The 27671-nt window shown below is 37.9% G+C and overlaps 1 protein-coding gene across 2 annotated transcripts in view; it reads right to left on the reverse strand.

Moving 5' to 3' along the window:
* The window catches only part of WWC2 (WW and C2 domain containing 2), a 98051-nt gene that overhangs the window by 19865 nt on the left and 50515 nt on the right, over positions 1 to 27671 (reverse strand). For both annotated transcript variants that reach the window (XM_050338177.1, XM_050338178.1), the window contains 10 exons: positions 25694 to 25773; positions 22335 to 22464; positions 21775 to 21921; positions 20712 to 20785; positions 15798 to 16040; positions 11049 to 11138; positions 8532 to 9145; positions 4331 to 4454; positions 1846 to 1926; positions 1676 to 1762 (listed from right to left, as the gene is read on the reverse strand). In XM_050338177.1, coding sequence (XP_050194134.1) covers positions 1676 to 1762; positions 1846 to 1926; positions 4331 to 4454; positions 8532 to 9145; positions 11049 to 11138; positions 15798 to 16040; positions 20712 to 20785; positions 21775 to 21921; positions 22335 to 22464; positions 25694 to 25773 — 1670 coding nt within the window. The remainder of the gene's footprint in view (positions 1 to 1675; positions 1763 to 1845; positions 1927 to 4330; positions 4455 to 8531; positions 9146 to 11048; positions 11139 to 15797; positions 16041 to 20711; positions 20786 to 21774; positions 21922 to 22334; positions 22465 to 25693; positions 25774 to 27671) is intronic.

Genomic DNA, 27671 nt, shown 5'->3' on the forward strand with positions numbered 1-27671 from the left:
ATTTTAACAGACTAAGTAATTAAAAAGTTTGTTTTACAGGAGTGATTACTTTTCTTTTAATTTAAAAAGTGAAAGAGTCAACCAATGCCTCAGATTTTGCTGTGACAAACCTACGACTCTTCAACTGATGAAGAAGTGTTCCTGACACAGTAACTCTTTAGCTACGCTCTACCTACCCTAAAAGTGAACAGCTTTTACAGCCAGTGTGGAAACAGATATCAGTAACACCTCATGTAAAGTCTACTCCTCCACGTGTAAAGGTTCAATAAAGTACTAATCTATCCAATTTGATGTTCTAGGAAATGCAGCTATAACATAGCATCATTTTCCAGACCAATTTTTATTACTGTATGTATCTGTACAGGTTACATATACTTGCACACAGTGGTAAGTAACAGAAAAAAATTTCTATTTGCCAAGTCCTGCCTTTACCCTATCCTTTCTTCCTCCTTGTTTGTGTAGCTTTAATTTCATTAAATCTCTTTTACCAGTAGCAGGTCTAGACTTCTTGACTACTAATTACAACTTCACAGTTTAATTCCTAAAAAGATGCCAGCTCTGACCTAACTTTACCTTACCGAACATCTTTTTGACAGTTTACATTATCTACTTTTCCTCTCAGCTGTGCCAATTTATTCTTCTATAGTTTTTCTATATTCTTGTGCTAAATGTTAGTGAACCTGGAAGATCAGCAGAGGAAAAATGCAGGTCACAGAAGAAAGGATGATAGTAGACAAGCATTTGTTATTAACAAAAACAAACAGAAAAATCCAGCAAGCACCCAGGCTGGTATCATTAATACAACCTTTCCATAGTCAGTGGCTTCCTATTTATCTGCCAATCAAATTCAAGGCAATGGGGGACAAAGGGAAAGGAACCAGAAAGAAAAGCAAACTTTCCAAGGATTGATTATGTTCTATTCCAAACCTATTAAGCTTTTCAACAGTTTAAGGAAGTCTTAAAATCTGTCAAAAAAATTCACTCAAGTACAAGTGTCTGCAAGGAAAGCTGCACTTATTATACAGATGAGAATTTTGGATTAGAATCTCAGTGGTAACATATTCAGGCACTTTTGTTCATTTTCTACGTAGGATTTCCACTGTAATTTACTTGTAGACTTTTCATGTTGGTCCAATTTGACACAAGAACTGATTCTTAACAGCCATCCAAGCTCCAGTTGTTCGGGATGATGTATCTCAATGTGACAGTGCACGTCCACTCGCCATTTACTAAACTACCCCTTACCTTTAAAAGCTCACTTAGAAGACACATACTACTTTAAACATCACTTTACATCAAAATGTCACTTAAATGTAAAAAGACAACATTCTGAGCTGAAAGGATGGCAAAGTATCAAAAGAATGTTTTCAGTAACTACAGAATAGCTGTTTTGCACCCACAAAGCTACAGAATGTTTAGAAGCGCTAGATAGAACACCATTTAAAGATCCTTTTTATTCCACTTTAGTGGAAAGCACAAATTTCCCGATAACTTCTTTTGCTTGCAGCATTGCTACAATATGTAAAAGCTAAATACTTCTACAGCTTGAAAAGTTTTATATATATTTCAGTGCTGGTAAGCAGTAAATTATTAACTGATTCTTTTGGAGAATTTTTACAATTTCTTACTATACTGTCATATTTCAACACTACTGCTCAGAGATTGTTTGACTTACACCTTAGAGCCAAGGGGGACAGAAAACGCTGGAAGATTTCTCAGTCGTATTATGATTATCACAAAACTTGAGTTGTCGTGGTCATATCTGTTAAAGAAAGGACAACATGAGGGAAGTTTACTATTCGCGTTTACGTATGAACAGAAATATTCCCTTTGCTGGTCACTTACCTGAGTCCTATTTGTACCTGAGCAGCCTCTAGAATTGTTGCATCATCTTCACTATATATAGTGTCCTCAGTTTCATTTGTTCTAGGAAAACCAGGCAAATAGTCAAATTGCAGAAAATTATTGTTAGCTTTCAGCAGTAATTAAGGCATGCATACCCAAAACAACATACACACATTCTCCTAAACAGGCTGATTCCATGACAGCAGGCACTCCAAATGAGAATTGCAGAGCCTACACAACAGCAGTGCCTGTTTTGGGGACAGTTGCTGCTGGAACCATTCAACAACTGCAGTAATGATTCAGAAAGGCCTTAGGCTGATTACTGAAGCAGGTCAGACCAAAAGTCAAGAGAAAATTGTTTTTTCTTACACATACTTAGTACTTCTTTATCTCACTGAATACAGAATATGAAATTAAAATTTGTAATAAATCACAGGCCACAAGTAAACTAGATATTAAATACTGCTTTGGAGAACACTGAGCTTCAGAGCTCTGTAAAATACAAAGGTTTCTGTGCAAATAACAAGCATCTTTCCTCTCAGCCTGTGTTCAGAAGCATTCAAAGAACCAAAGGGACACAAGCCTTGCTGCTGAAGAACAAATCTAGTGTTGAAAGCAATTACAGAGAATTCATGTGGTAAAGTAATTCCAGTCATTTTCTGGGAGGTTTGAGTGAAAACATGGTATTAATGTGTTTCATTGATTTTTAGAACTAGACTGCTGGGATCAATAAACAAGATCAAGATAGAAAATATCAAGATAGGAAATGTGGAGAATGACAGAGACAACATCTCACAAGACGTGACAGCATTATTTTAAGACTCTGCATTTAGAGGTTTTCTTTTTACCACACATTTCCTTGCTGATGGTTGATTTCATAAAATGAACATATTTCCTTCCCTGCCTTAAATTACTCAGCACAAAGGACTGGTCTATACAGCAGAAATCACTGCACTGTAACGTCAGGAGCACACTGACAAATTGTAAGTCATTCCAACACAGTACTCATAAAGACACTTCTACTAAACATAAGCAGCTCACACATTGGCACTCATTGCCTCTTCACTGCTTCCTAATCAGTAATAATTAAGAGTATCCACACCTGGAGCTATCATGGAATAGCCAGTATGTAAATTTTAGCTTGCACAAATGTCAATAGTGTCCTTTTGTACACAGGTTTAGGGGATGCAATTGTCCTCTTTCCCTTTTTTCTGAGTAGCAACAGTAATTTGTTGTGTTTTTCACCTATCCCACCCCTCACAGTCATTGGAGAGGACAGCTAATGACTTGCTCCACAAAACACCCAAAGCTTGTAGTCCAATCTCTGCTCATTTCTTACACTGGACTTGTAACTGGAGCAGACAGTAAATTTTGATCACAACAGCTCAGAATTGAAACAAAATGGAATTACAATAGTGGTTATTGAACCAAAATACACAGTCTCAGCCAAGAAGCTGCATTAGGTCTAACTGAAGACACGGAGCAAACCAATACTAGAATTCAGGGTGAAATATGGGTCTGTGACCTAAGGTGAGACTGAATGGGCTTTCTAATACTTCAGAAAAAAGCCCTTTTGTATTTGAGCATTTTTGTTTTCTCTTTTCTATTTTTTATTACATTTTAATTAGTGAAAGACTTGACAAGTAATTTTATAAGATACCAGTAAAAGTCATTTATGATATCATAATGCATCTTTAACTGTCCTAATAGAAAAGCATTTAACCTGGCAAGAGAAGACACATCGATGTCTTTGCAACCATCCTGCTAAGACATGTCTCCCTGAATATTCTAAAGGACATAAAATTCTTAATGTCAACAACTTGCTATAACTGAGGTGAAAAATAAAGATTTTTGTTTCTCTCATAGTTAGAAAACTTTCTGTTATACAGTCTGAAGTTCATTGTTCTCACTGTCAGAAAACAGATAATACTATATAAACTAGTATAAAGAATCCTGTAGAAGTTGCCAACAGCAAATATGTTTCTTATATCCTGTTCACCATGGTAAACATTAAACCCCAATCTGGATTATTTTAATACCAACATTACAGATGAGGATTTCTTATCTTTTCTATAGCCTCTTTTTAAAAAAGAAACATCCAAACAAAATGCCATGCAATCTTAAGATTTTATCTAAACAAAACAAGAATTAAAAACAGTAATTCTGAGTAATGTCAATACAGTCACATGACAGAATCTGCCTAGTTTAAATCCATATTTTCTCTTGAGAACACTTCTAGCAAGAAAGAAACCCCCAATATTATAAGGAAGCATATTAATGCTACTCAACCAAAACAGCCCAAAAAATAACCCAAATCACCACATCAAACTTCATTGTTTGGCAAATACGCCCTCTTTTCTGTCTGAAAGTACAAAATATTTCTAAAAAGGCAAGACCAATTAATGACTTTTGCTGGTACTATGTAACTGCTCGCAGATATATTTAACTTCCTGGTGGAAAGACTTGCATGATTTCTCAAACCTACTGTTTCATAGAAGCTTCATATACACCACTATCTCCAGCTACAGACTCATCAGACACAGCAGCAGATACACAAGCTGTTTTCTCCTCAAGCAGGTGACTGGCTGTTCTCCTTGGTAAGTTAACACCTACAAAAAGGAAACCGAATGAATATTAGTCAAAGAGATTAATAGTCACAAAGAGAGAAGGGCATAGCTTAGAAAGTTGTCAAGTTGAAAGCGGTGACCCTTAACTGAGAGTAGTTTTGTTTCACATCATTAAACATTCTGAGACTGTACTGCTGTTACCACATATTCTGGCTACAGATAAAACCAGACTGATGAACTTGAAAATGTACTATTATTTATTCCCAGAGAAACACGGTCCTATCATCACCCTTTTCTGTTGAGCTAGTTATTATCCTTCATTATCCTCACTATTAACCCTCATTATCCTGATCTTTTAAACCTGTATTTGCCATGTTCATATTCAGCACTGCAGTAACACTTCAGCTACATGCCAAGTGCTTGTGTAATGTTTATTAAATATTCAGAAGTCAGACAGACACCCTCTCCCCAGTGATATAACTGCTAGAAATAAAAAATCCCCTTTGGTTTACTATCATCAAAAACTTTTTATGCTACAGTCTCTTTACTATCAACAACTACTTAGCTTTAATCTTCAACTCACATTCATATGCTGGTGTCATGCAGTGAAGCCACATTCTGCAGCACAGTAAGTTGAGGGCCTATGCAGTCCTTTTATCTGCCAAGGAGTTAGGATATTGGTATGCATTATCATCCCTGTCTGAATCATGACTTTACATCCTGTTAAGATGTTTAAAATTTAAGGCTCCAGATTAGATGATTGATTGCCGCATTTGTGCTTTTATTTATGGCAGTAGGAATGCTTTTTCCTTGATGATGAAGTGCTCTTTCCCTTCCGCCCCACCATGCGAGGGGTGAAGGTGATGACATGATTTATTGATTACCCTTAGGAGTTACTACAGCAGCTTGAATTGACTTTGACAATGACAGAGACTGACTGTGGAATAACTATATGATATTCCAACTTGGTTTCTGACAGCAGGGACAGTGCAGAGGAGCAATTGCCTGTAGGGTTCACCTGTACAGAAAAGTCAGAGACAGACAGAAGCAGGTGAACACTGCATCTAGAGAGCCAATGCAGATTACATGAAAATATGAGCTATACTGTCTTCAAGTCTGTTTGTCTATGTCCAAGTTAAGAGTCAGCAATATTCAGATTTGTTGTCTTGTCAAACTTAGGTGTGAGGGTTGAAATTTTCCGTGCAGGTTTAAATGCCTCCAGCTGAGTTTGTTCCAAACCTTCCCATTCGCCATCACAGCAGCTTCAAGAATGAAACTGGAGTAGAAACACTGAATCAACCCCAGGTCTATGTCTCACTGTTAATGTACAGAAGGCCCATTTTAATGTACAGAGGCCCATTTTACTGTGGAAACTAGAGGTATTGAAGTATAATTACTTAGTATCCAGCTTTTCAAACTCTGAATGCTTGTTTTGGGCAGCCTGAACACAGATTTAAAGATAATTTATATTATGTATATGACCCTACTTGAAGTATCAGTATGAAGAATCACAGGATGAATTTACAATCTAAAACCAGTACCTACTCATATAGACTTAAAAGACACCCTGATAATATCTAGAATAATAGGTCCTCAAGAAGATCAAAAATGTTAGACAACCACACAGTGCCTGTGGAAATATAGAAATAAACTAAAAAAAATAACTCTGATTTCACATAGCCCTATGTGTTCCCAAATTCCAAACCATCTTGAAGCCAGTTCTCAGACTAGATGAGTTGCAGCCAGATTGCAAAAACAAAACAAAAGATGTTGTTAATTTGGAAAGGATGGGCTGTTGAAATACAGGCAGGAAAATTAATTATTATTTCAATTATTTATAATACAGCTCTTTAGTAAAATGACTACTGTATTACACTATCCTGAAAAGACAAATGACAAAATGAATCCCTGCCCCTAAATTCCCCTTCCATGTTTTTTCACTTTGCATTTCACAGGTTCAGACCATCCATCAGTCAATTTCTTGTTTTCTTTCTGCACAGTGGAACAGAGAGGGGACTCAAATTTACTAAGCACACCATGCCTTTCTTTTCTGGGTGCCACATTGCTCTGGCCAACAGTGAAATTACTGAAGTCCTGCGGTAAGGTAACCTAATGAGCCAATGGATGTTACAACAATTCTCTGAGAGAATTAAAAAAGTAAAATTTCTCATTAAAATATATAACTGTATCAATATGCCCAGGTACTTTTATTAAATACTAGCAGATGCCAAGCACAAGGGTTCAAAGTTGACAACAAATCCGGACAATGCAGTCTCAAGAGCTTGGCAGTATTTATTCTAAGACACCCAAACTCCTCAGTTAGCTGCTTCCCTATCAACTCAGGCCCAGAAATGCAGAGCTGGGAATGCTAGGTGCTGACCAGGTTTCATCTAGGGTTGCCAGTGCTCAGCGCTGCTGAAAATCTGTCTTCCTCAGTTCTTCCTTGGGAAAAAGGAGCCACTATGTAACATAAACCATGTCCTGGGGGCATCAGGCAAAGCATCGCCAGCCGGTCAAGGGAGGGGATTGTCCTGCTCTGCTCTGCACTGGGGCAGCCTCACCTTGAATATTGTGTGCAGTTTTGGGCAGCAAAATATAGGAAAGATATTAAGTTCTTGGAGACCATCCAAAGAAGGGCAACAAAGATGGTGAAGGGCCGCGAGGGGAAGCCGTATGAGGAGTGGCTGAGGTCACTTGGTCTGTTCAGCCTCAAGCAGACTGAGGGGAGACCTCATTGCAGTCTACAACTTACTCATGAGGGGAAGAGGAGAGGCAGGCACTGAACTCTGCTCTTTGGTGACCAGTGACAGGACTCGATGAAATGGCCTGAAGTTCTGTCAGGAGAAGTTTAAGTTTGATTTTAGAAGAAGGTTCTTCACCCAGAGAGTGGCTGGGCACTGGAACAGGCTCCCCAGGGAAGTGGTCACAGCACCAAGCCTGACTGAGTTCAAGAAGTATTTGGATGACACTCTCAGGCACATGGTGTGATTCTTGGGAATGCTCTGTGTGGGGCTAAGGGTTTGACTTGATGATCTTTGTGGGTCCCTTCCAACTCAGCATATTCTGTGATTGTGTATACACGAAGGGTTTGCAACATACTTGAAGACAATGACACAGAATTACACTAGAAAAGACTAGACACGCAGAGAAAGCATAACATACTGTCAACCCTAACAAAAGGCAGCAAAGTGAGCACTCTAAGATTGAGCACAAGCCATCAATTCTTAACAGCCGGCATTTTTGAAGTTCTGACTCTGCCAAAGGTTTTGACAATATAAGACGATCAAGTATGATGGATGGTTTTTACTGCAGACCAGAAGCAGAATTCACCACACCTAATTCAGACACCTCAAAGTTAAAGGTAACTAGTCACACTAAGGATGTCTTAACTCATCATTCATCCCATATTCCTTAAAAGGGAAGTATGCTCTTGGACAAGGTGTCTCATTCTTTTGGAAGTTACCCACAGGCTACAGGGGGGAGCATAGACTAGCTTAGGAGCTCTGTTCTAACTTGGATAAAAAGATAAAAGCTATGAAATCCTTGTTAAAAATGGGAAGAGTTTCACTGTAACTTACATGGCATGTGGTCACCCATCTTCCTCAATTCACAATGAACTGCAGATCTTTCAGTGACAGCAGGTTCAAATAACTAGATACACATACATACATATCTCTGAGTCCAGAAATCTCTTTTACTGAGGATGTCAGTTTGTATGTAACTTATTCTTCAGTGAGAAACAAAGTGTATTATTTCAAGTTATCAAAAATCAGCAAGAGGGTACTTTTGTTCCATATCTGTACATCCTGACAGTACCTAGGAACATCATGCATCCTCCATGCCTTCAGGATCCACCTCCAATGTTTTTTCATGACACAGATTGCAATTCATGAACTTTCTTTCTTTCTTTTCTATTGAAAAATGTAGATGGAATCAGGGTGATTGCAGCTCTGTGTAGAAAAACTGGAAGTTAGGTAACTCAGGACTACTGACTGCCCACCCTGGCAAATGTGTGCTGATCAAGATACTCTTCAGATACACGAGGTACCTCCTCATTCAGGAGCCAGCTGTTAGTTTTCATGTTACATATACATTTGACGTTAGATATTTTTTAATTACCTGAACTTCCTTCGTGTAGAGAAGGCAGAGGCTGCCTAACACCTTCATTAAGATCTTTATCACCTGTAGGAATCTGAGATCCTGCTCTGGCTTCAGAGTCCAATAATATTTGGTTCTCACAGAGGCTGATGCCTGCGAAATCACCTGAAAGGTCAGAGTCTTCAAAGTCCGTAGTGAGGTGATGCAGAGGGGAATTTTGAGCTGACACTGAAAATGCAGCTTCTAAAACCAAAGGGGAGCCTGGGGGGGACAGGGAAGAGAGTGAGGATCTGGAAGACAGTGATGTCACAGATTTGGGATGTTCAGTCAATTTGGGATGGTCTGCAGCTGAAGGAGAGTCACTGTAACCCAGTCTCCCCTGGGAACTGATCACTTCATTTTCATGAATAGTAGTGATAGGCCCTGAAGGAATGTAACCACTTTTTTCTTGCAATATGAAATCAAGTTTGTACTGATAGTCCAAATCTGTTATTTGATCGCCTTGGTTATAGTAGAGATCCGCGGAGCTGAGCGAGTTTAGCGACCCTCTGCTTGACGTGTTCAGAGATCCCCGGCTGGATGCCAGGGATCCCAAACTGCTCCCTGAAGACACAGATAATGTACTAGCTGAGAGGCTGCAAAGAAAGCACAAACACATACACTGATGTTACTAAACCAAACCAGCACAAAACAGAACAAGGAGAGAGAAGCTCGACTGCAACTGCCCTACAGTGGTTCACCACTGAAAGCTGTTGGGACATCATGTTCTTTTAAGGACTCATACCTGGTTTAGATCAGTGTATCCAACCTGCACATCCCCAGGGCAATTTACCCAGCTTATGGCCAGCTGCCTAAGCCCCTTCTCTACTGGAAAAAGCTGCAGATTTGACACCCTGGTCTGGTAATAAATGGCAGCCTTCTCAGATGCTATATTGCCTCAAAGACCTGATCCACTCTGATGTGGGTGCTCATGTGGTCAGTGTGACAGGAAAGGGATCCCCAGGATGGAGCTTATGACAGCAGAGGAGTGCTGCCACCCCTAAAGCAATGTATGCAGCCTACCAAGCACCTGGGAAAGATGGCAGCTGGGAAAGAAGACAACTTACAGCAGGACTGCTTCACATCTGTACGACAACACACACTCTACATGCACAGTAAATCCAACTATATAAAGTATGGCAAGGGCCATAACATGCAATCTTGTCCTGTTAATAACAGGAGAAAAGGAGTCCTGCCAGGCCAGAGAAACTGCCTTGGCTCTGAAGGACTGCTGGGAAATAACTCAAGCAGGCCCTTCTAAACACTTAAAAGTTGTTTACTGAACAACAACAGATCTATCAATTTGAAAAACTTTTAACAGGACAAAGAGAGTTGCCAAAGTCTACACACGAGTACAAAATAGTTTCAAAAATTATTTAAAATAGTCTTTCCCTAACTAATCACCAATCAAGATGACATTTATGGGATCTGGCTGAGATGTTTGAAATAGCTAAACCAGCCTAGATCCAATGAATAGGATGTATGACATTGTGAGAGGAACTTTACAGAACACTTAAAAACATTCTTCTTCTTAAAGCCCTATTTTGATTTCTAAGGGAAGAGGTAAACATTACAGTGGCTGATTGGTGTATCCCAGTGGGATATGCGCAAAAATTCGGGATTTTCTAAATAAATATAACGGACACATGGTTTGGTAGCTCAGGGTAACAGTCCAGAAGTGAGAGAAACTCTTCCCTAATGCCAGTTACATGTATCATGAATCCCTGTGGGACAGGGCCCTGGGCACCCTGCTATAGTTGAAGGTGTCCCTGTCCATGTCAAGGGCATTGGAACTAGATGATCTCTAAGGTCCCTTTCAACCCAAATCATTCTATGATTCTATGACCCTATAGTAATTAAATATTAGAATTCCCATCAGAGCAATGAGTTTGAGTTTACTGTTGTTGTAACTGATTACTCTTTTGTTATGACTATGAATTTCATAAACCCAGAGTCAAATTTTGATTCAGTGAATGTCAGGAAAAAAATATTCAGCTGAGGATACATGTCTGTCCACAGATAGTGTAAGTCAGTGTTAAAGAATCAAACCAGAATCAACTATTCACTAAATACTCACATGCATATGTGTACTCTTTAAGCCTCTACAGTTATTTCATAGAATGAAGGCTACAGTCCTAGTAACTCATTTTAGACAGAAATCTGAAAACCCATTTTATCTCCACAATGACAGGATTTTGAAGATATAGCCAATTAGAGAACTTGTGATGTGTTTATTTACTTATGCAGAAGCAAAATAAAGTCTTCCTGTTTAACTATGGAAGCTGTGCAAAAACCATTCAATCCAGTCTTGAGTGCTTACTGAAATTATAAAAGTAGACCAGGTTTGCATGGTGACAAAATGCCTGAAACTATTACACTTGCATATTCTTACTTATACTTACAACAAATTTTGTCGAGCTAAGAGAAAAACCTAAGAATGAAGTTGAGACATCCAAGTCCAGTAGCAAACAGGTTTTACGTTATGCAGTACTGTCTCACCTCCTAAGTTGTGAATGTAAATAAGTAGTTAACTTTGTCGTTTCTTCAAGTTTCTGCACCAACTCTTTTCTTCTCTCCTCCAATTTTAATCTGCAAAGAGATGGACATGTTAGTTCAGGAACGCATTAGAGAATAGTCTGTAGGGTAAAATACTTTATAGGTAAGAAAGAAACAAAGTGAAGATCCCTCATATTTTTATCAGGTTGACAGCTACTAAAATCCAAAACACTGTGTTAGCTCTTGGTCCTGCTGTAAAATCTGAACTGCTTCAGCAGAGTGACTTTACCTGCAGAATTCCAAGTGCTGTAACAGACCTGCTGAGTGCACAAGCAAGTAGAGTGTTGGAACATTCACACAGTACCAAGGGACACAGGCACCCAATAAAAGACTAACAGATGAGCAATGGGAAAATAGATGCGCAATGGGAAAATAGCTGCAACTTCAGTATTATCAGATCTGCCCTAATACAGTTTTTAAAACTATAGTGCAGACTGGCTCCTCATTTTAATACAGTTCCAGGGGAGAAAACCCCAAACAAAAAAAAACCCACCAAAAAAACCAAACCAAACAAAAAACCAAACAAAACCACTACAAAAACAAACAAAAACCAAACCAAACAAACAAAAACCAAAACCACACACACACAAAAAACACCAAAACCCAAAACCAAACCCAAAGAACACTAATACCAGTATTAGTTTTATATTTTGAAGTTTAAAATCAAAGCACTCCCTTTCATTTCAGAATCTTCATATAGACACAAAGCATAATAAGTCAAAGTAGCATTCAATGAAAGGTTCTGAGATGATAGACAATATTTAGGAGTCCTTGGTAAAGATTTCTACATCCCTAACAGCTTTGTCATCACCTCAGAGCCACAGAGCATTGTAATGCTTAACGTTCACCCTTATGAAAAAGCAAGATTTATTGCCTCCTGTTTCGTTATCTAGCATAGCTCTGAAGCCACAAAAGGTGGAACTCTCCTATTCCTCTTGGCGGGCTGCTAGCAGAAATGATTCACTAATCTTCACAGTGATTTTTTTTTCCTTTTATAATTCCCTTTATCACTCCATTTACAACACTACATAAATTACTTTCCCTCAGTGGATTCAGCAAAAATCCTTCTGCAGTTGTGGATTACTATGTTGTCCTCTAGCCCTTGCTCAGTCAACTGATACATGTCACAAGTTCTCAAGCAACTAATCTGAGAAACAAGAAATTCACTCCCCTCCTTCAACAGATTCAAAAAAAAAAAAAAGTTAATGGTTCATTCTCAGAAATGATTCCTTTAGCCCTTCTGTCATCTCAAGGATGCATAAATTAAAATCCAAATGCAAGAGAACAGTTCAAAGAAAAAAAAAAAAAGAACCAACCAAAAATCAACCATTACTTTCTTATGCAAAGTGAATTGAACACAGGAGAGTTCCCAGAATTCACTCCTTTTGAGCGTCAGATACCAGTAAAAAGTCCCTGATTCAGCAAAGCATGAAAACCACTTGCTTACACTCATGCTTATTCAGCGAGCAAATCTGGGTTATGCAAAGGTGAATAAGTTACCCTGAGGTCAGCCAGGGTGTGAACTTCCACTCGACTGCCCACACCGCGTGTGCTCTTACACCGCAGTGATGGGTTCAGCTGCAGCGCCTGCCACGGCTCTGAAAAGTGTACACAGTGTTTCATTCTTTGCCCAGGAAGACATACACACGGGTTTCCAAACCAGAGTTATGCCCATCTATACTATCAGACACTCTTTTCTATCATTTTACTATTTATTGATGACCTTCTGTCTTCTTTTAAAGCCTGATCTATCCCGCTTTTCCCAAGCAAGAGGGCTCTTCACTAGCTCTTCTGTGGCATTTCAATAGGGAACTATCATCTTTTTCCTCAAGGAAGAGGCACAGAAATTGCTCTGTGTGTTCAACTACTAATGGTAGAAGGCAAGAAAGGAAATAAAAGCTTAGGATTTTCTCTAGCTGAAGTCCTCTAAAGAGACACCTATAGTTGTTCCACTGAATTTGTACTATTGAACTAAAAGGTTTGTTTGTTTTTTGCCTCCACAAAGCACAATCAACAGTTTGTTTTCTATTATTATCTTACAGAGGTTGATAAAATATAATTTATCCCCTGAAAAAAAATTCTTTATTGGGTGTAATTTGATGTATTAGTAATTAAAGTACTAATATTAATACCTGTAGAAATATGTTAGTCGCAAGTCACAAACATAAGCTGCATGATGAAAATAATTTTACTATCTCACAACAAATTGAAATTCAAGGGATGCATTTTAATTCTACATTAGGCTGAATGGAAAAAAACCCTCTAAAACTTTCAGGCAATTAACCTTCCCTTTTTATACTATAAGTAGAAACTTTAATATCAAAAAAACCCATGTAAACACCTAAATAACCCTAGTATTATCTATTCTGACAAAGGCCCCTCAGTCTCTCCTGTTTGCATCCCTCCTATTTAAATTAACCTATTACTCATTGCAGGAGGGACTTCAGTTTTAGTAAGATGTCTTTCTCCAGTTTTGATCTTAAACTGTAACATTGTTGAGAAGGGCATAAAATCTTAAAAGAAGATACATTAAAAAGTTAAAGTGCACATACCTCACCTTTCAGTGCAAACTTATTTGGACGTGTTTGTTTATGTGCAGGGCACAAGAGCAGGTGCCAGTTTTGCAGGCAACCCCACAATTAAGGAGTTAAATCATGCAACTGTTTAAATGCCTGTGATTACTTGGGAGATTCTGCCAAGGATTAAAGTAGTAATGGAATCTCCCTGACACCAACACAGAGGAAAGAAAGTAGTAAGTAGCTCTCAACAGTTCCCCAATCCAGTTATTTCTACTCAGTTGCTGGAAGGCTTCTTAAAGCAGTCAGAGTATGCCCTGTCTGTGCCTTTTTGAAGTTGATATGTTATGATCTATACCCTCCTTCTGTAAATTGAATCCACATACATCTACTAGTGCCAATTTCAGCATCCTACTCCAAAATAACCCAGGGCTATGCTGTAATGTTTTTGTTTTAAGTCAGAGCACGTCTTCTGTTTCTTTCTACTTTAGAAATAAAGAAAAGAAACAAATCACCAAACCAATGAAAAACCCCTATAACATTAAACTCTGGCACAATCCACAGCTTCTTACACTGTTGTTTCATTATCAGTACCTGTGAAAATATTGCAAACTAAAGGCATTCACAAAACTTCAGGGAAGAAAATAATAATAATGCAACAATAGTACAAAATTTTGAAGATGGTTCCTCCACTGGTAACATAGAGGAGAATCTTCCTCATCTCCAAGAAACAAAATGCTGATGGTTTATCTGATAACAATTAAATCTATTCATTTTTCAAATTAAATTTCAGAAAACGTTGCACCATCTGAATCCTTCTACAAAATGAACATTTTCTTTATGTTTATAGAAGACAAATGAGAAATAATCCTCAAAATAGCCTGGTGTGAAACAATTTACATTCTCTGAAGTCAACAAGGGAGACAGCTTTAATATCATGAACAGTTGAAGGTAGAAATTCACTGGAGATTCACTGGAATAAGAAAAAAGCAAGCCAAAAGCTACCATAAGTGCTACCTCAACCAGCAGTGTACAACACGATGTCTTACAGTAATCTCAGAGAAAAAGAATCAAAAAAATCAGAAAACCCCATGTTTTCAGGATTAAAAATCAGAAGGAGAAAAATTTGAGGAAAACACGTGAAAAAAGTAAGCTCTAACAACTCATTGTGTCACTACACATGGAAAATTCTAGCACAGACAGGTAGATTCTCCTGTAAAAATATAGTCCCAGTAGCACATAACCCTTCTTTAGAACATATTTAGGTTATCAATATAATGCAGTTTCAACTACTATGAAGTGTACAAATAATCATGTACATGTTAAAAACTCATGCCTAATACACACTTACATACTTTGTAAACAAAAAACCCATCCTTGCTACTCAGCTACAACTTAGGATCCAGCTTCTAATGCTACTAATAGGAATTTCATCATTCAATGAAACTGGAGCAACACCAAGTCTTTCTTAGAGGAAAGTAAGAAAGCCTCTCAATGCTAATTGTATTACATCAGTAAGGCATACTACACTGGTAATACACAATGACATTTTCTGTTTATTGCATTTTATGTGTGCCAGAGGTGCCCATAAATTTATTTCCACTTACAGCTGATGACAGTCAGCTTTGATTTTCTCAAACTCTGAATCTGGGTAAAACAATTTATTGTGTTGCTCCAGTTACCAGGTAGGTAACAGCAAGTTAGAAAAGTTTTGCAGCAATTACACTTCTATCTGAACTTTTGGGCATTTTTTTCCCCTTTTGGTTGCATTTTTGTATGTAATAAAACTCACAATGAAAGGCTTCAGATGTTGCAACAATCAAGATAATCTTTGTAGCCCAAGTTCAAACAGTTTACAGCTATTATCAGAAACGAGTGAATGATGTATTGCCTTCCTGCTGGTATGTTGACATTCCTCAGTTATTTAACATCTGTCACGAGCATTTTCATTCTGGTAACAAACGCAGAGCAACTGATATTGCAGAGCACACACACTTTCTCTCACAGAAGAGAGAAAGTGTTTCTTTGTGTTTCTGCCCATAGGGCTAATAACAAATTTAATTAAGATCTTCATAGAAAGGCATAGTTACCAAAGGCATAGTTCATGTTCTGTAATGAGTACAAAGGTTAGATTGCAGAAAGCAGCATTCAATATTAGCAAAAGGCAACCCCTCACCTTTCAGTAAGTGCTTGACTGGGTATGCTTTTTACAGACACCAGCTCTTCTTCAAGCCTCTTCCTTTCTGCTTCTAGCTGCTCTAGCTCATCTTGAGTACGTTTGCGTGGTGTAATAAACTGGAGCTCCTTTAAAAGCTCTTCTTTTTCATTGATTAACAGCAGTTTTTCCTTTTCCACATCCAGTGCTCCAGGCCAGGTTTCACTATCCAGCTTAGAGAGTTCAATCTTCAAATTAGCCATGCTAAAATAAAACAAAGTAGATTTGCCTGAGCCCAGCAGAGCACACAGATCCCAGGACAGAGAAAAGCGATACAGTATTTTGAAAAGTATCAGGATATAAAGATATTTTATACTCAAAGCCCTATTTTTAATTAGTTTTGCTTCACAAGAACACAGATTATGCCAGAGAACAAGGCCACCTATCCAGGCCAACAGCAATATGTGTATACATTAAAAATTAGTTGCTCCTGTTCCAACGCTGAATTCAAGCAGAAGTCAAAATGTTAATAAAATGTTTATGGAAAGTGATCTGTCTGGTGACATAGTAGTGGCACTATGCTTTACTCCTTTAGGAGTGTGATGGATTTCTCCTAAGCTGCTGGAGACTGACTGCTCCTCAGAAATGGCAATGACCATGGTAAAAGAATGTGTACCATAGCAGGGTGCTCACTTCAGTATCACACATGCATGCAAATCCCAAGACAAAACCACTGCTCTTCTATGAAATCAAAATTAAAGGTAATAGGACAATGGCTTCCTAAACACAAAAGAGATTATTAACTCAACAGTTTGAGTTTGTACAACTGTTGCTCCCATTGCAGATGACAAATCACAGAGTTAAGACAGCCAAATCTTAGTTATCCACACCTATTGCACAGATACATCCATATGATGGAAGCAGGAACTAATCTACATTATCACTGTACTGCAGCTTTGTCCTGATCAAGACAGGTTATTTTCAGTCTTCAGTCTCCATAATCATTCTGTCTATGGGTTCAACAGCATAGCTTAGTCCTTGCAGTAAGGACTCACTGTCCACTAGAAAAGCCTAAAAATTCCCTTTACAGGTGCTCTATATCTAGTAAGATGAGAACTTTCAGTCACTTCCAGGTTTAGCCACATCTGAACTACCTGCATAGCTCAAGAATATGGAAGCTTTGAAATGTGTACAACTTTCTGCGTCTCTTTCTCGCAGGATGGAGAGAAGGCAGAGAAAGGACATTCAAAACAGAAGTTCCCATACAACCTAGAGTGAGAGAAACTACTTTGCTACTTTTACTTACTTGTAACTGTCATAGTTAAGTGTATCTAAGTCAGCGCAACAAATGATACCAGCCTGTGCAAGTTCAATGTTACCAGGCACTGTCTAAGGTAATGACCAATGCCACACTTCAAAAATACACAGAGATAATTTGGCATGTATAATGTTTGTGTAGTTCTGACAGATTTCTGGGAAAGTATTTTTCTTCTTTCCAGTTTGTTTTCAGTGATTAACAAAACTAATAATATCACGCTTATTTTGCATCTCCAGTATTAATTTTACAGTACATTAAGGCATTTATTTATGGTCAAAGCTAAGAAGAGTTCATTTTGAATCTAACTATCCCATTGCTCATATTAGAAGCTTAAAGGGAACCACCTCTTTTTTTCCATAGGTAATATTTCCTTCTCACCTGCACCTCAGTGAAAAAAAACAGCTTCAAAAATGCAAACAACCCATATCTCCACCAGACCCCCACAAGAACAAGTTTGATTCAGGGTCTTTGCACAAAAAACCCAATATAAAATAAACAGAAATAATATCAGCAGTGACACCGTAACCAAATGGTGGGATGAAATAACATGAAGATTTTTCTACATATTTTGCAGCTGTTACATGTACCTTTTATTTTCAGTAGTCTCTTAGATGGAAAACAACCAAATAATTTCAGATGGATAATGAAATGTCAAAACTTTCATCTCCAGGTCACTGGTTCTACCTAACCTTATTCTGAAAGTAGCTGCTGCTGACAGCTGTTTGATGGCTTATGGGATGGGATGGCAGTCTCCAAACTGGTCTTTTGCTCCCTCTGCTATAAGACAACTCCCTGCTACCGTAACTGACACTCTTTTCAGCTGCCTTATCAGACAGACAAAGGACTGCATGGATGTGAAAACTGAACTGGTCTCACACTTTTGAGAAGTCCTTGCTCAACAGGTGTAGAAGCCCAGAAGAGAAGGGGCTAATGTGTAGGCCTCAGACACCAACAGCCAGACAGCTGTGGAGCCAACCAAGGACTGTTGGGAAGAACATGCTGCGAGAAAGAACAGGTTGTGACTGGAGAAGGGGGGCATACAAGGGCAGGGCAACACTTTTCTGGGTCAAACGTCCTTGTTTTGGCTCTGGAGAGAAGCACAACACGGTACAGTGCAAGCACAGCAATGAGAGAGAGAAGCGGATGTGGACTGTCCGCCAAAGGCTGACACAGTAGGGAGGGATCAAGTGCACCGAAAACCCTTGAAGCCCTCAACCCATTTCCAGATAGGTTTAGAAGAATGGACTATGCATAACTAATTTGCCTAGAAAGCAAGAAACTTCTCTCCAGGGCCAGGAAAAAGGTACCCCCACAAAGCCTGGGTGGCATCCCCAGAATGTTGGACACTCTATCAGCTACACTGACAATGGAGCCAAGACCGGTGATATTTGTTTCCTTCCTTCTTCTCTCCCTCTCTTAGACCTCTCTCTCCTCCCTACCCCTTATTTAAAATCCAAAGTGTGTGGATTTAACATACCAATTTCCATGCTGAGTGTATAATTTACTAATAAATCTCTGTAGGTTTTTGCAGACCCTCTGACTTTTTGTCATTCCTTTTCGACCACAGGCATCTACGAATCTTGGGTATTCCCTTCCCCTTAAGGGTGGGAGGCCACAACAGGCCAAGAAGGGATATTTGCCAGATATCCACCACATCAGGATAGGATTGTCAGCATGCTGACATCAGATCCTTTTGAATAACAACTGCAACTGAATTTAGCATAGTTATGAACATTCCACCTCTTCAAGACATTCTGCTGGCTAAGCAACAGAAAATCTGCAATGTACAAAACTACCTGATGATTTTCAAGTAGAGAAGTTCACTTCCTAGATCCTCTCTTTCTCTTAGTTATCTTATTAAAAAAAATTGAGAATTTGTACATTTAATATCTCAGAAAAGATGGTCAACCCTTATTAAATTACAGTGATGATTACAGTGGCCCAAATACCTGGGGAAAGGGTGTAATTAGGTACTGAACTTGATGCGCAAACTGGTATGAATCTTCATTATTCCCAGTTACAAACACTTAAGTGTTCTTTGCTAACTAATTTGTGAGAAAGAAACATCCTGTGCTGCAGTACTCCACACTCTGAGCACTGTACTGTTCTTCTTTTTTTCTCTCTTTTTTTTCCCCCCTCCAAGGCAGAAGTAGTACCCTGACTTACTGACAAGTTTTTTGTTCCTACAAAGGAAAGATAAAACACAATGCTGGGACTTCTTTGGTATCAAGACACAATCAGAAGAGAGGATGATCTGGTTTTGGATGAATGACGCCTGAGAAAAAAATGCCATCTACCTGCATCTGAAACACCACCTGACAATTAAGATTAGGTACATGATGATGCTTAGCCAAAATCACACATGTTCAATACTGAACAAACACAATAGCCTCTGCGGTCTTCAATGAATGCATTGATTATATAATAAAGTTTTATGATCCATACTGAGGATATAAAGGATTACTGTTGTTACTGGCAAGGATGGTAGCTACTACACTCTACGAAGAGAGTACGCATTTGAAATTAGGCAAAACAATAGTTGTGCAGCCTCCTGTGTTTAGAACCTAAAAACAACTATGCCTTTAATTGGTACTTACAAGTTGCAAATTTATTTTTGTAGTTTTCTAACTTACCATGCCACAGCATTTCAAGTGAAATAATACTTAAATCTCAGATTAAATGGTATTTTAAGCACAGTTTTCATCTGGGGAAAAGTGTTGGTTTTTATTTTGTTGCCTAGCATAGTTCTTAATAGTAAAAAAAGGAACTTTGAGTGTGGGATAGTTTTTAGATTCCTATTTCCTTTATATTATGAAGAACCTCCATAACAAAACCAATAAGGTTTCTGAATAGCTGACAATTAATTTTGTGAGAAATATTAGAAAATAATACAATACAAGATCGCTATCTCAATGGTAAATCTTCCCCAGCACTATGTAACACTTCTGGTGCCCCAGAAGACATGTCATTTGAACCCTGAATGTTCTGCCTTTTGATGCCCATTTTTCAGTGCTGTGGCAATTCATCAAAATGGCACTGCTTTCATTGAGCAACCACCGCAGAACTTTATTTGAAAGGCATTCCACATTCATCAGTGCAGCAGTTTCTGATTTCTTTTCTCCTCAGGTTAAACTCATTAAAAAACCCAATCCCATAGTAATAACAAGTATTTAAATTATCCCAAGTCCCAGGAAAAAAAGAAGTAATTAAGCCTACTAAATCTGCACTGGAAATATGAAGCAACGCTGAAACGGAAGAGCCTTCAGTGGTACAGTAAAGTGAAATGATGATCCCAAAGAAGCATGTAATGGAAATAAATAACCTAGCAGCTCCTTTCAGCAGAAAGTCAGCTCACTCTATTCCCTCAATCCTGGACTTGCCAGTAATTTGTCACTGTCTTAATTTTCTTTCTTAACACGTCCAACTTAGCACTGAACGACAAACACACTGTTCCAGAGCCCCGGCTGCCCCTGGAAGCTGCTTGCGTTGGGAAGGGAAGGGAGCACGGCAGGAGCGCCGTCCGCTGGGTGTCGCTGCGAGCACAGGGATAGTGCCGCAGGGATCGGGAACCTTCCCGGCTCCAGGCTGCGACCGAACACAGCAACCGGCCCCCTTACCTTCTCTTGGCCTCTTCATACTGCAGACTTAGTCTGACCTTCTCTGCTAAATTTGATCTACTTCTTGCTCCAATCTGTTGAGGGGGAAAAAAAAGAAGTAGCCTTATCACTGTGCAAAGCTGTTAAACAAATCAACAAAACTGAGGCAGAGGATAGAAAAATTACGACTTTAAATCAAAACTACATTCCCTGCCCCCTCTTCAGCCAGCACCACACTTGCTTTTAAGTGCCTAGTTAAGATCTCATCTACTCTGATGCACAAAACAGCACTATTTTCTTGTCTATTTTTAACTACTGTACTACCGATTGTTCAATATTTCATCACAGTAAAGCCAGAGCATTTCCAAAGAGGTCTTGCGGTGATTGTACCCAAAATTTTGATCTTCTACTTTGAACCCTGCTGAACTCATAATTTAGAATTAAGTCAGTGCATTTCAGAGTTAGACTTGAGAAAATTTGCTGCAAATCATAGACAAGCTTAGCTCTTTGTTTGGAAAACCTTGTACACTCACTTCTTTACAAACTTAGTTCACAGAACTTCAAAGAAACAATCAAAATTCAGCACAGCTTTCTGTGTATATAAAATATACCATCAGTGATGGTGGTATACCTACAGAGAACCTACAGAGAAGGTTTTACCAAATCACTGAATGAGTAGTTCCACTAACAGTTTTTCAGTTCTGTGAAATGAAATTGCACATTTAAATTCTGTGATCTTGTTTCTGAAAATTTAAAAAAAAACCTTCATAGGAAATTAGATCTGTAAGGTTAAACACATCCTAGACACAGATCAATTTTTACTGTACTGGAACTATTTGACCAAATTAGGCTGTCAAAGGCTTCACGCTAAATGTATAAAGTTCATCTGAAACTTGATTTAAAATTCAAGGGAAAAAAACCCCAGATAACTGACTCTAAGTAATTCTCTGAAGCAAATATATAAATATAATATATATATATATGCCTATCAGCAATAGTGAACAGCCAATTGATTCTAATACCATTAACTGTAGCATTCTGTTTCAATTTCTCTTTACATTAGACAAAATGGAAAAAAGCTCACCTCACCAGAAATGTCAGTCTGAGACCCTGTATCCAGAGTTTGTCTAGGAAAAGACATCTGGGAGTTTACAGAACTGGAACTTAAGTCTGGTTCAGATGTTTCAATGGTTTGATCCAGACTGAATTTCTCTCTCAGCTTTGCAAGACTCTGTCCAGGAAACAGAGAAAGAAGTGGTGTTAAAACTCCTTTGCACTTTTACCATGTTTATAATAGTTTATCTCAAAAAGATATTTACATAAAAGACTCCAGTATAAAAATTCTGTGTTTATAAAGCAAACTATCCTTTTAATCAAGCCATTGGTAGGTGATTGTGATTTAGAGGTAACATATATATTGTACCTTACATACATGTTCAAAAAATCTATATTCTCTAACAGAGTGGTTTTTAGATCTAGGAACATCAGAGGCTTCAGTTTCTGCATCTGAAAACTGATTATAATACTAGTTTGACTCAAAGAATTTTGAGAATCCCTTAAAAATATAAAATGCAAAGTATCACCCGGGAAGTGAGTCATGTTAAAACAAATCCACACAAAACTTGCATCGAGAATTCAAAATACCTTAATTAAATCTTGTTTTTCTCTCTCGCCTGAACTTATTGCCTTTCTGATGGACTTCAGTTCCCTCAGGATGGCTTTGGCCTCACACAGTTCATAGCCACTCTGGCCTCCAGACATTTTTTGGTCAATTCTGTGGAAAGAAAGAAAATTAATACCAGATACAGAAAATAATACTAACATCTCTGCTGTTTTGCTTCAGGCAGAGGCATACTTAGAGAACAGAAAGGAAGGAGATGAGATACCATTTCCTGTAACAGACATGCAAAAAGGAAAAATGACATTGAAGTCTCCATTCAAATACTACTTTATCCTGGGCAAAAATGTCAAAGCTGTGTAGCACACACACAGTGTCTAGAGAACAGCTTACCAAAAGACTTCCATTCATTCTACCACGAGTACCGAGTTATCACTGACAACACCGCCAAAATTCCCATGCCCACCATAACTCTGCAGCACAGTAGCAGCCTTTGGGTACACCTTTCACACAATAAAATGTTTGTGATCCTTTCAGAAGCAGAATTTATTACTAGTAGTATTCCTCTACCCAGACCCACACTGGGACACGGGCAGACAGGAAAGCTTCTTGGTACTAATCAGCCTTTCCGAGCAGAAACGTAACCAGCACCATTCTTGTCTCGGCTTCCCTCTAGTTCACCCTAATCCTTGGCATTAACCATCTGGTACAGCTGTTGTGCTCAGCCAGTCACCAGGCTCCCTTTATTCACAAAATCTCTGGATAATTAATACCATATGTCATAGATTGGACAATTCATTACATTCCTGAACTATCAGGATTTTGAAAATAATTGAAAATTGAATTAATTAAATTGAAAATAATTTTAAAAAACCCTCCTAGAGGTAAGAAGACAATTCATTTTAGTATTTCAACATTTCCTTCAAGAACTACAGTTTGCAAGCATATTTTTCTCATCTCTAGTTTAATTGAATATTTCATAGCATCATGGAAATGATTGCAGCTGTGCTTCACAAAATTAAAACCAACAGCCACCTTGACAAAAATCAATCATTGAGTAGAGAATACATTCTTCTATAATGCAATTGGTTTTCTGGGTTTTATTATCATCCATCATCTTTGCTGGAAGTCATTCATCTTGTGAGTGAGGAATGAACAAACATTTTAATGATCAGAAGTGATCTTAAGCATCCCCTGAAAGAACAGCAACTTGCACAAAACACCTGCGACTGTATTTTATTTTTCTTCCATTTTTTGCCACAAAGATATCAAAGTTCTAAAGCAGTCTTTAAAGTTGTGAGCATGCCTGTTCTCCTTTCTCCATATTTCAGTTTTTGTACAAACTAAAACTGCATTTATGTGAGAAAATTACCTGTGTGACTCTGCAATCATTTCTATTCAAGGATGTATTTGTTTCAGCTTGAGAGTTCCTCAAACTCTTTCTAGACAGGCACTTACTGTCTGACAACACTCAATTTTTGGTAACTTATCAGGTTGCTAAGGTCAAACAGATACAGGATACGCCAGTAACTGGATCAGGAATGAACAGTTGGGTGATACACCACACGCTGTCTAGAATATAACGTGCCACATTCAAATTGCAACTGCTTTATTCTATACATAATTAAGATAGACAAGAAGGATCTCTGACATATAAGATATTCCATCATCCTGTTTTAAATTAATGGGATTAGTACTGTTTGAAAGTGGCTGACTGAATTTTAAAAACAAACGTCCATTGTGTTTCTGTGGAATGCTGTTGACAGTTTCTGAAACATGCTTTGGATTCCTATCAAAATGGCTTGTGAGCAAGCTGCTTTAAAACAATACTTCATTGTTGAATTAATATAATAAAACCAGCATGATTGGCTAACCTTTAATCCTGGGACAGCAGCATGAGTTTTTATTACCTTAAGCTTTAGAATCAATACGTCTTTCTTCTTCCAAATTTGACTACAAATGAGATCTGATTTATGGTTAAATTCAATAATCTATCTTTGTTGGTCTTTATATATTTAAATAACAGACAAACCTTACATTTCTGTTTAAGTCAAAATGAAGGAGGATCCTCCTAAGGTGCTGAGAGTTTTCAGTCCCAAATAGACTCCAAACTCTTCATAAAAGAAACCCACATTTTTCATCCATTTTGACATGTCTCTTACTATGACTGGTCACTTCCTACACCAGATTTTCTTTCTCACAGTTTAAAAAATGCCTGTTTTTCAGAAGTGATCTATTAAAATACACAGGCAATAGCTTACAAGATGTTTTGATTAAAACTGGGAATTGAACTCCAATCTCTCAGCTCCAAACACAGATGCTCTGTCATCCTTTGCAAATCGCTTCTCCACATTTTAGGCCTCTATCTGGAATATGGAAGCATTTTTCCTTTTTCCACCTTTTGTCCCTTTTCTGTATATATTTTACAAGCTCACCAGGATAGAGATTATTACTTATCTGACAGCATCCTGCCAAACACAGGAGGTCCTGAGCAAAAGGGTAAATGATTCCAGACAATATTACACTAATGCTGCAACACTGTGTTTGCCACTGGAACTAGTGTACTAAGAGTAAACAGCTCAGCATTTTACTGTAAATGTATCCTTAATGTATGGGTGCGTACCATAATACAGAAAACAACTAGTATTAATAAATTTCTCTTCACATTAGTCAAGAAAACACACTTGTTAGCAAGGTTTCCTCTGCGGCAAGATCTTTGTGGTGACAGTTCCAGTACTGTTGAATATTTTAGGGCCCAGTTTTGTAAGTCAGGAGCAGCAGGGATTGCTCAGACTGAAAAAAATTCATTCCCTAATAATCCAACTGGTTAAACACCCAGAAAGCTCATCCGGTTCAGCATCAGCCCTTTGGACACCAGGCATTCCAGCAACTGGAACAAAGAAAGTCAGGTCTCTAATCCTCAAATTGTGACTCATTTAAAACCCTGCACAGTTCTGTACTATTCATACCTCCAAGAACAGCACCCTTCTCTCTCCCTCTTTTGAGCTCAAGGGTGAGGAAGGAGGAAAGACAGACCTAATTACTTTCTCAAAATAAATTTAAAAAAAAAAAATTAAATGTGAGCACATAGAGCAGCTAATTTCATCCTCCTTATTTTCAACCACCCTTTTTTCTGTCTCTCTGCAACACAAGCTACCTCATGGAAAAAAAAAATAAGAGGGGAGATAGATTTCTCATGTTAACACTTGCACAAAAGGTTTGCCATTTCTACAGATTTCCTGCTTCCTAACTACAACAAAAAGAGTTATTAGGTTCCCCTTCTCCCCCACAATAATTCTCTCAGATAAAATGGATTCAATTCATGCCAAAAAAAAGAAATCAGGTGATTGAATTAAGTCAGTTTCTACTATTTTCTTTTACTCACTGTTGCAGTGTTTCAAAGCCCTGTTCCTTGTACAGTAGCTCTTGCTTCATCTGAGAGAGTTCCCTCTTCAGCTTCTTAACCTTGTGTGTTAAATCAAAGCAAGAGTTAGAAAATTCCTCTTGTTAAATGGTGTAACACATGGCTTTGAACAATTAATGTATGCTCCACATCAGATGAGAGAAAAAGAGTAAATTGCTCTACTGACACATATTAAAAAAAAAAAAAGAATCTGTTCTCTTCCTAATGTCTATGGGCAACATGCTTTAGTATTAAAGGGACACAAGCAGATTAAATCACATTCCTTATTTGTATTGATACCACACTGTGTTATTAAACCTGAGAGAACTTTAACAAGTAATTTACTTCTCACTTGTTAAGCATGCATTCCAACTGTCCTACAGGGACATGCCTGTTTACTTTTAGGCTTATTATATTTTCACTTTTTCATTCCTGGAAGCTCTCAAGTAATTTGCACTGTAAAAGACAAAATGGACTCCTTTCCCCCCCCCCCCATGAACCATGCTTTCTTATATAGCTTTCCAGGCACTGGATCCCTAAATATATAATTTTCACTCATTGAGTTCAAAGACAACAATCACTAAACATATATGGATCACAAATATACATGTCTATTTAATAGAAATGTCCTTGGAAAAACATTCTTTACTTTCCCTAAATTTGTATGGTCAATTGCTTCTTAATCTTAATATTGCTATTTCAGATGTCAGCAGATACGAGTGCATTACAAAATATTTATGAATCAAGATTGAATAAAAAAATCCTCCATTTAATTTTTAATGTCATATTTTCCAAACGTTTGAAACAAAGTTTCTAGAGTACCCAAAAATGAATGCACTTAAACACAAATTAATTGTCAGCATACACATAGAGACAAATGTCTCCTTGAAGTGTGGAGTCTCAGATTTTGGTTTTCATACATCTGTATCTGGCTTGTTTGTACCACACATGGCCAGATACTGTTAGGTTTTCTAATTTTCCAGTCACTAGGGTGAAAAAAAGGAAAAGCTGAAAGATCCCTGCTGTCACCTACCACTGAGAAATTCTTGCTTGTTTTCATAAGGTCCCCAGACATCCAACTCTTTTGAAAAATTTATTATATTAAGAATTTAGACCACTTAAACCAAAATTAATTTCAAAATGTATCTCCAAGATGTTTTGTATCCAAATCCCGATAGAATTCCTACTTGCTGATATTCTCCAAATTAAAAGAAGAAAAAATAAGTGAGACAAGTAAAAGTACTGAGCATCAGCAGTTGTTGAAGCTTTCCAAGATACTTAAAATTCTTTAAATTTCTAAAATAACTAGTGATTTGTACAGCCTTCATATGGGTTTATGAATGATACTTAGGCATTCAAGTTTGTAGTTTCTGGCTAATGAATTTTCTGTGATAGAAACAGAATGTTTTTAATCTCCATTTTCTCCAAAGCAAAATCTGTTCTCTGGATGAGGGGTAAGGTTCAGGCTTTTGGAAACAATCATACTAGTTTGCCTTACTTGACAGGAAACTGTTTTTATTTTGACTATACTGAATAGTTAGCATGATAAATAAACAATATCTCTAAGTACACATTCAGTGCTCCTTAACTATTTCTTCCTTGACTAGAATGAAAATCCCAAGAGTAATCTCTGAAGAGTTCTGATCAAGGTAAAGGAAAATGTTCCAGGTAAAGTGATGTGTAAAATATGAAACAACTTTGAATTTTTCTGAAAAATACAGTAAACTTATTTCTTTTAAAATCAGAAATGTGAATTCATAGTAATAGCAGAAGGCACACTTGATTTCAACTTAGAGGACTGGATCTCTCAGAAACCTTTTCGTTTTCCTCAAGCACATCTTTTGAGCGTTCTCTGCTGTACTTCATCATCATTTCATTATCAAGAAATGTGAGTTGGGCGCATTATCCTAGAAGGATGTGACCTACATCATAATATAGAATGTGTTTACTGCATCATACC

Source organism: Myiozetetes cayanensis, unplaced genomic scaffold, assembly GCF_022539395.1.
Source record: "Myiozetetes cayanensis isolate MyiCay16 unplaced genomic scaffold, myiCay2020 scf7, whole genome shotgun sequence".
Lineage (NCBI taxonomy): Eukaryota > Metazoa > Chordata > Aves > Passeriformes > Tyrannidae > Myiozetetes > Myiozetetes cayanensis.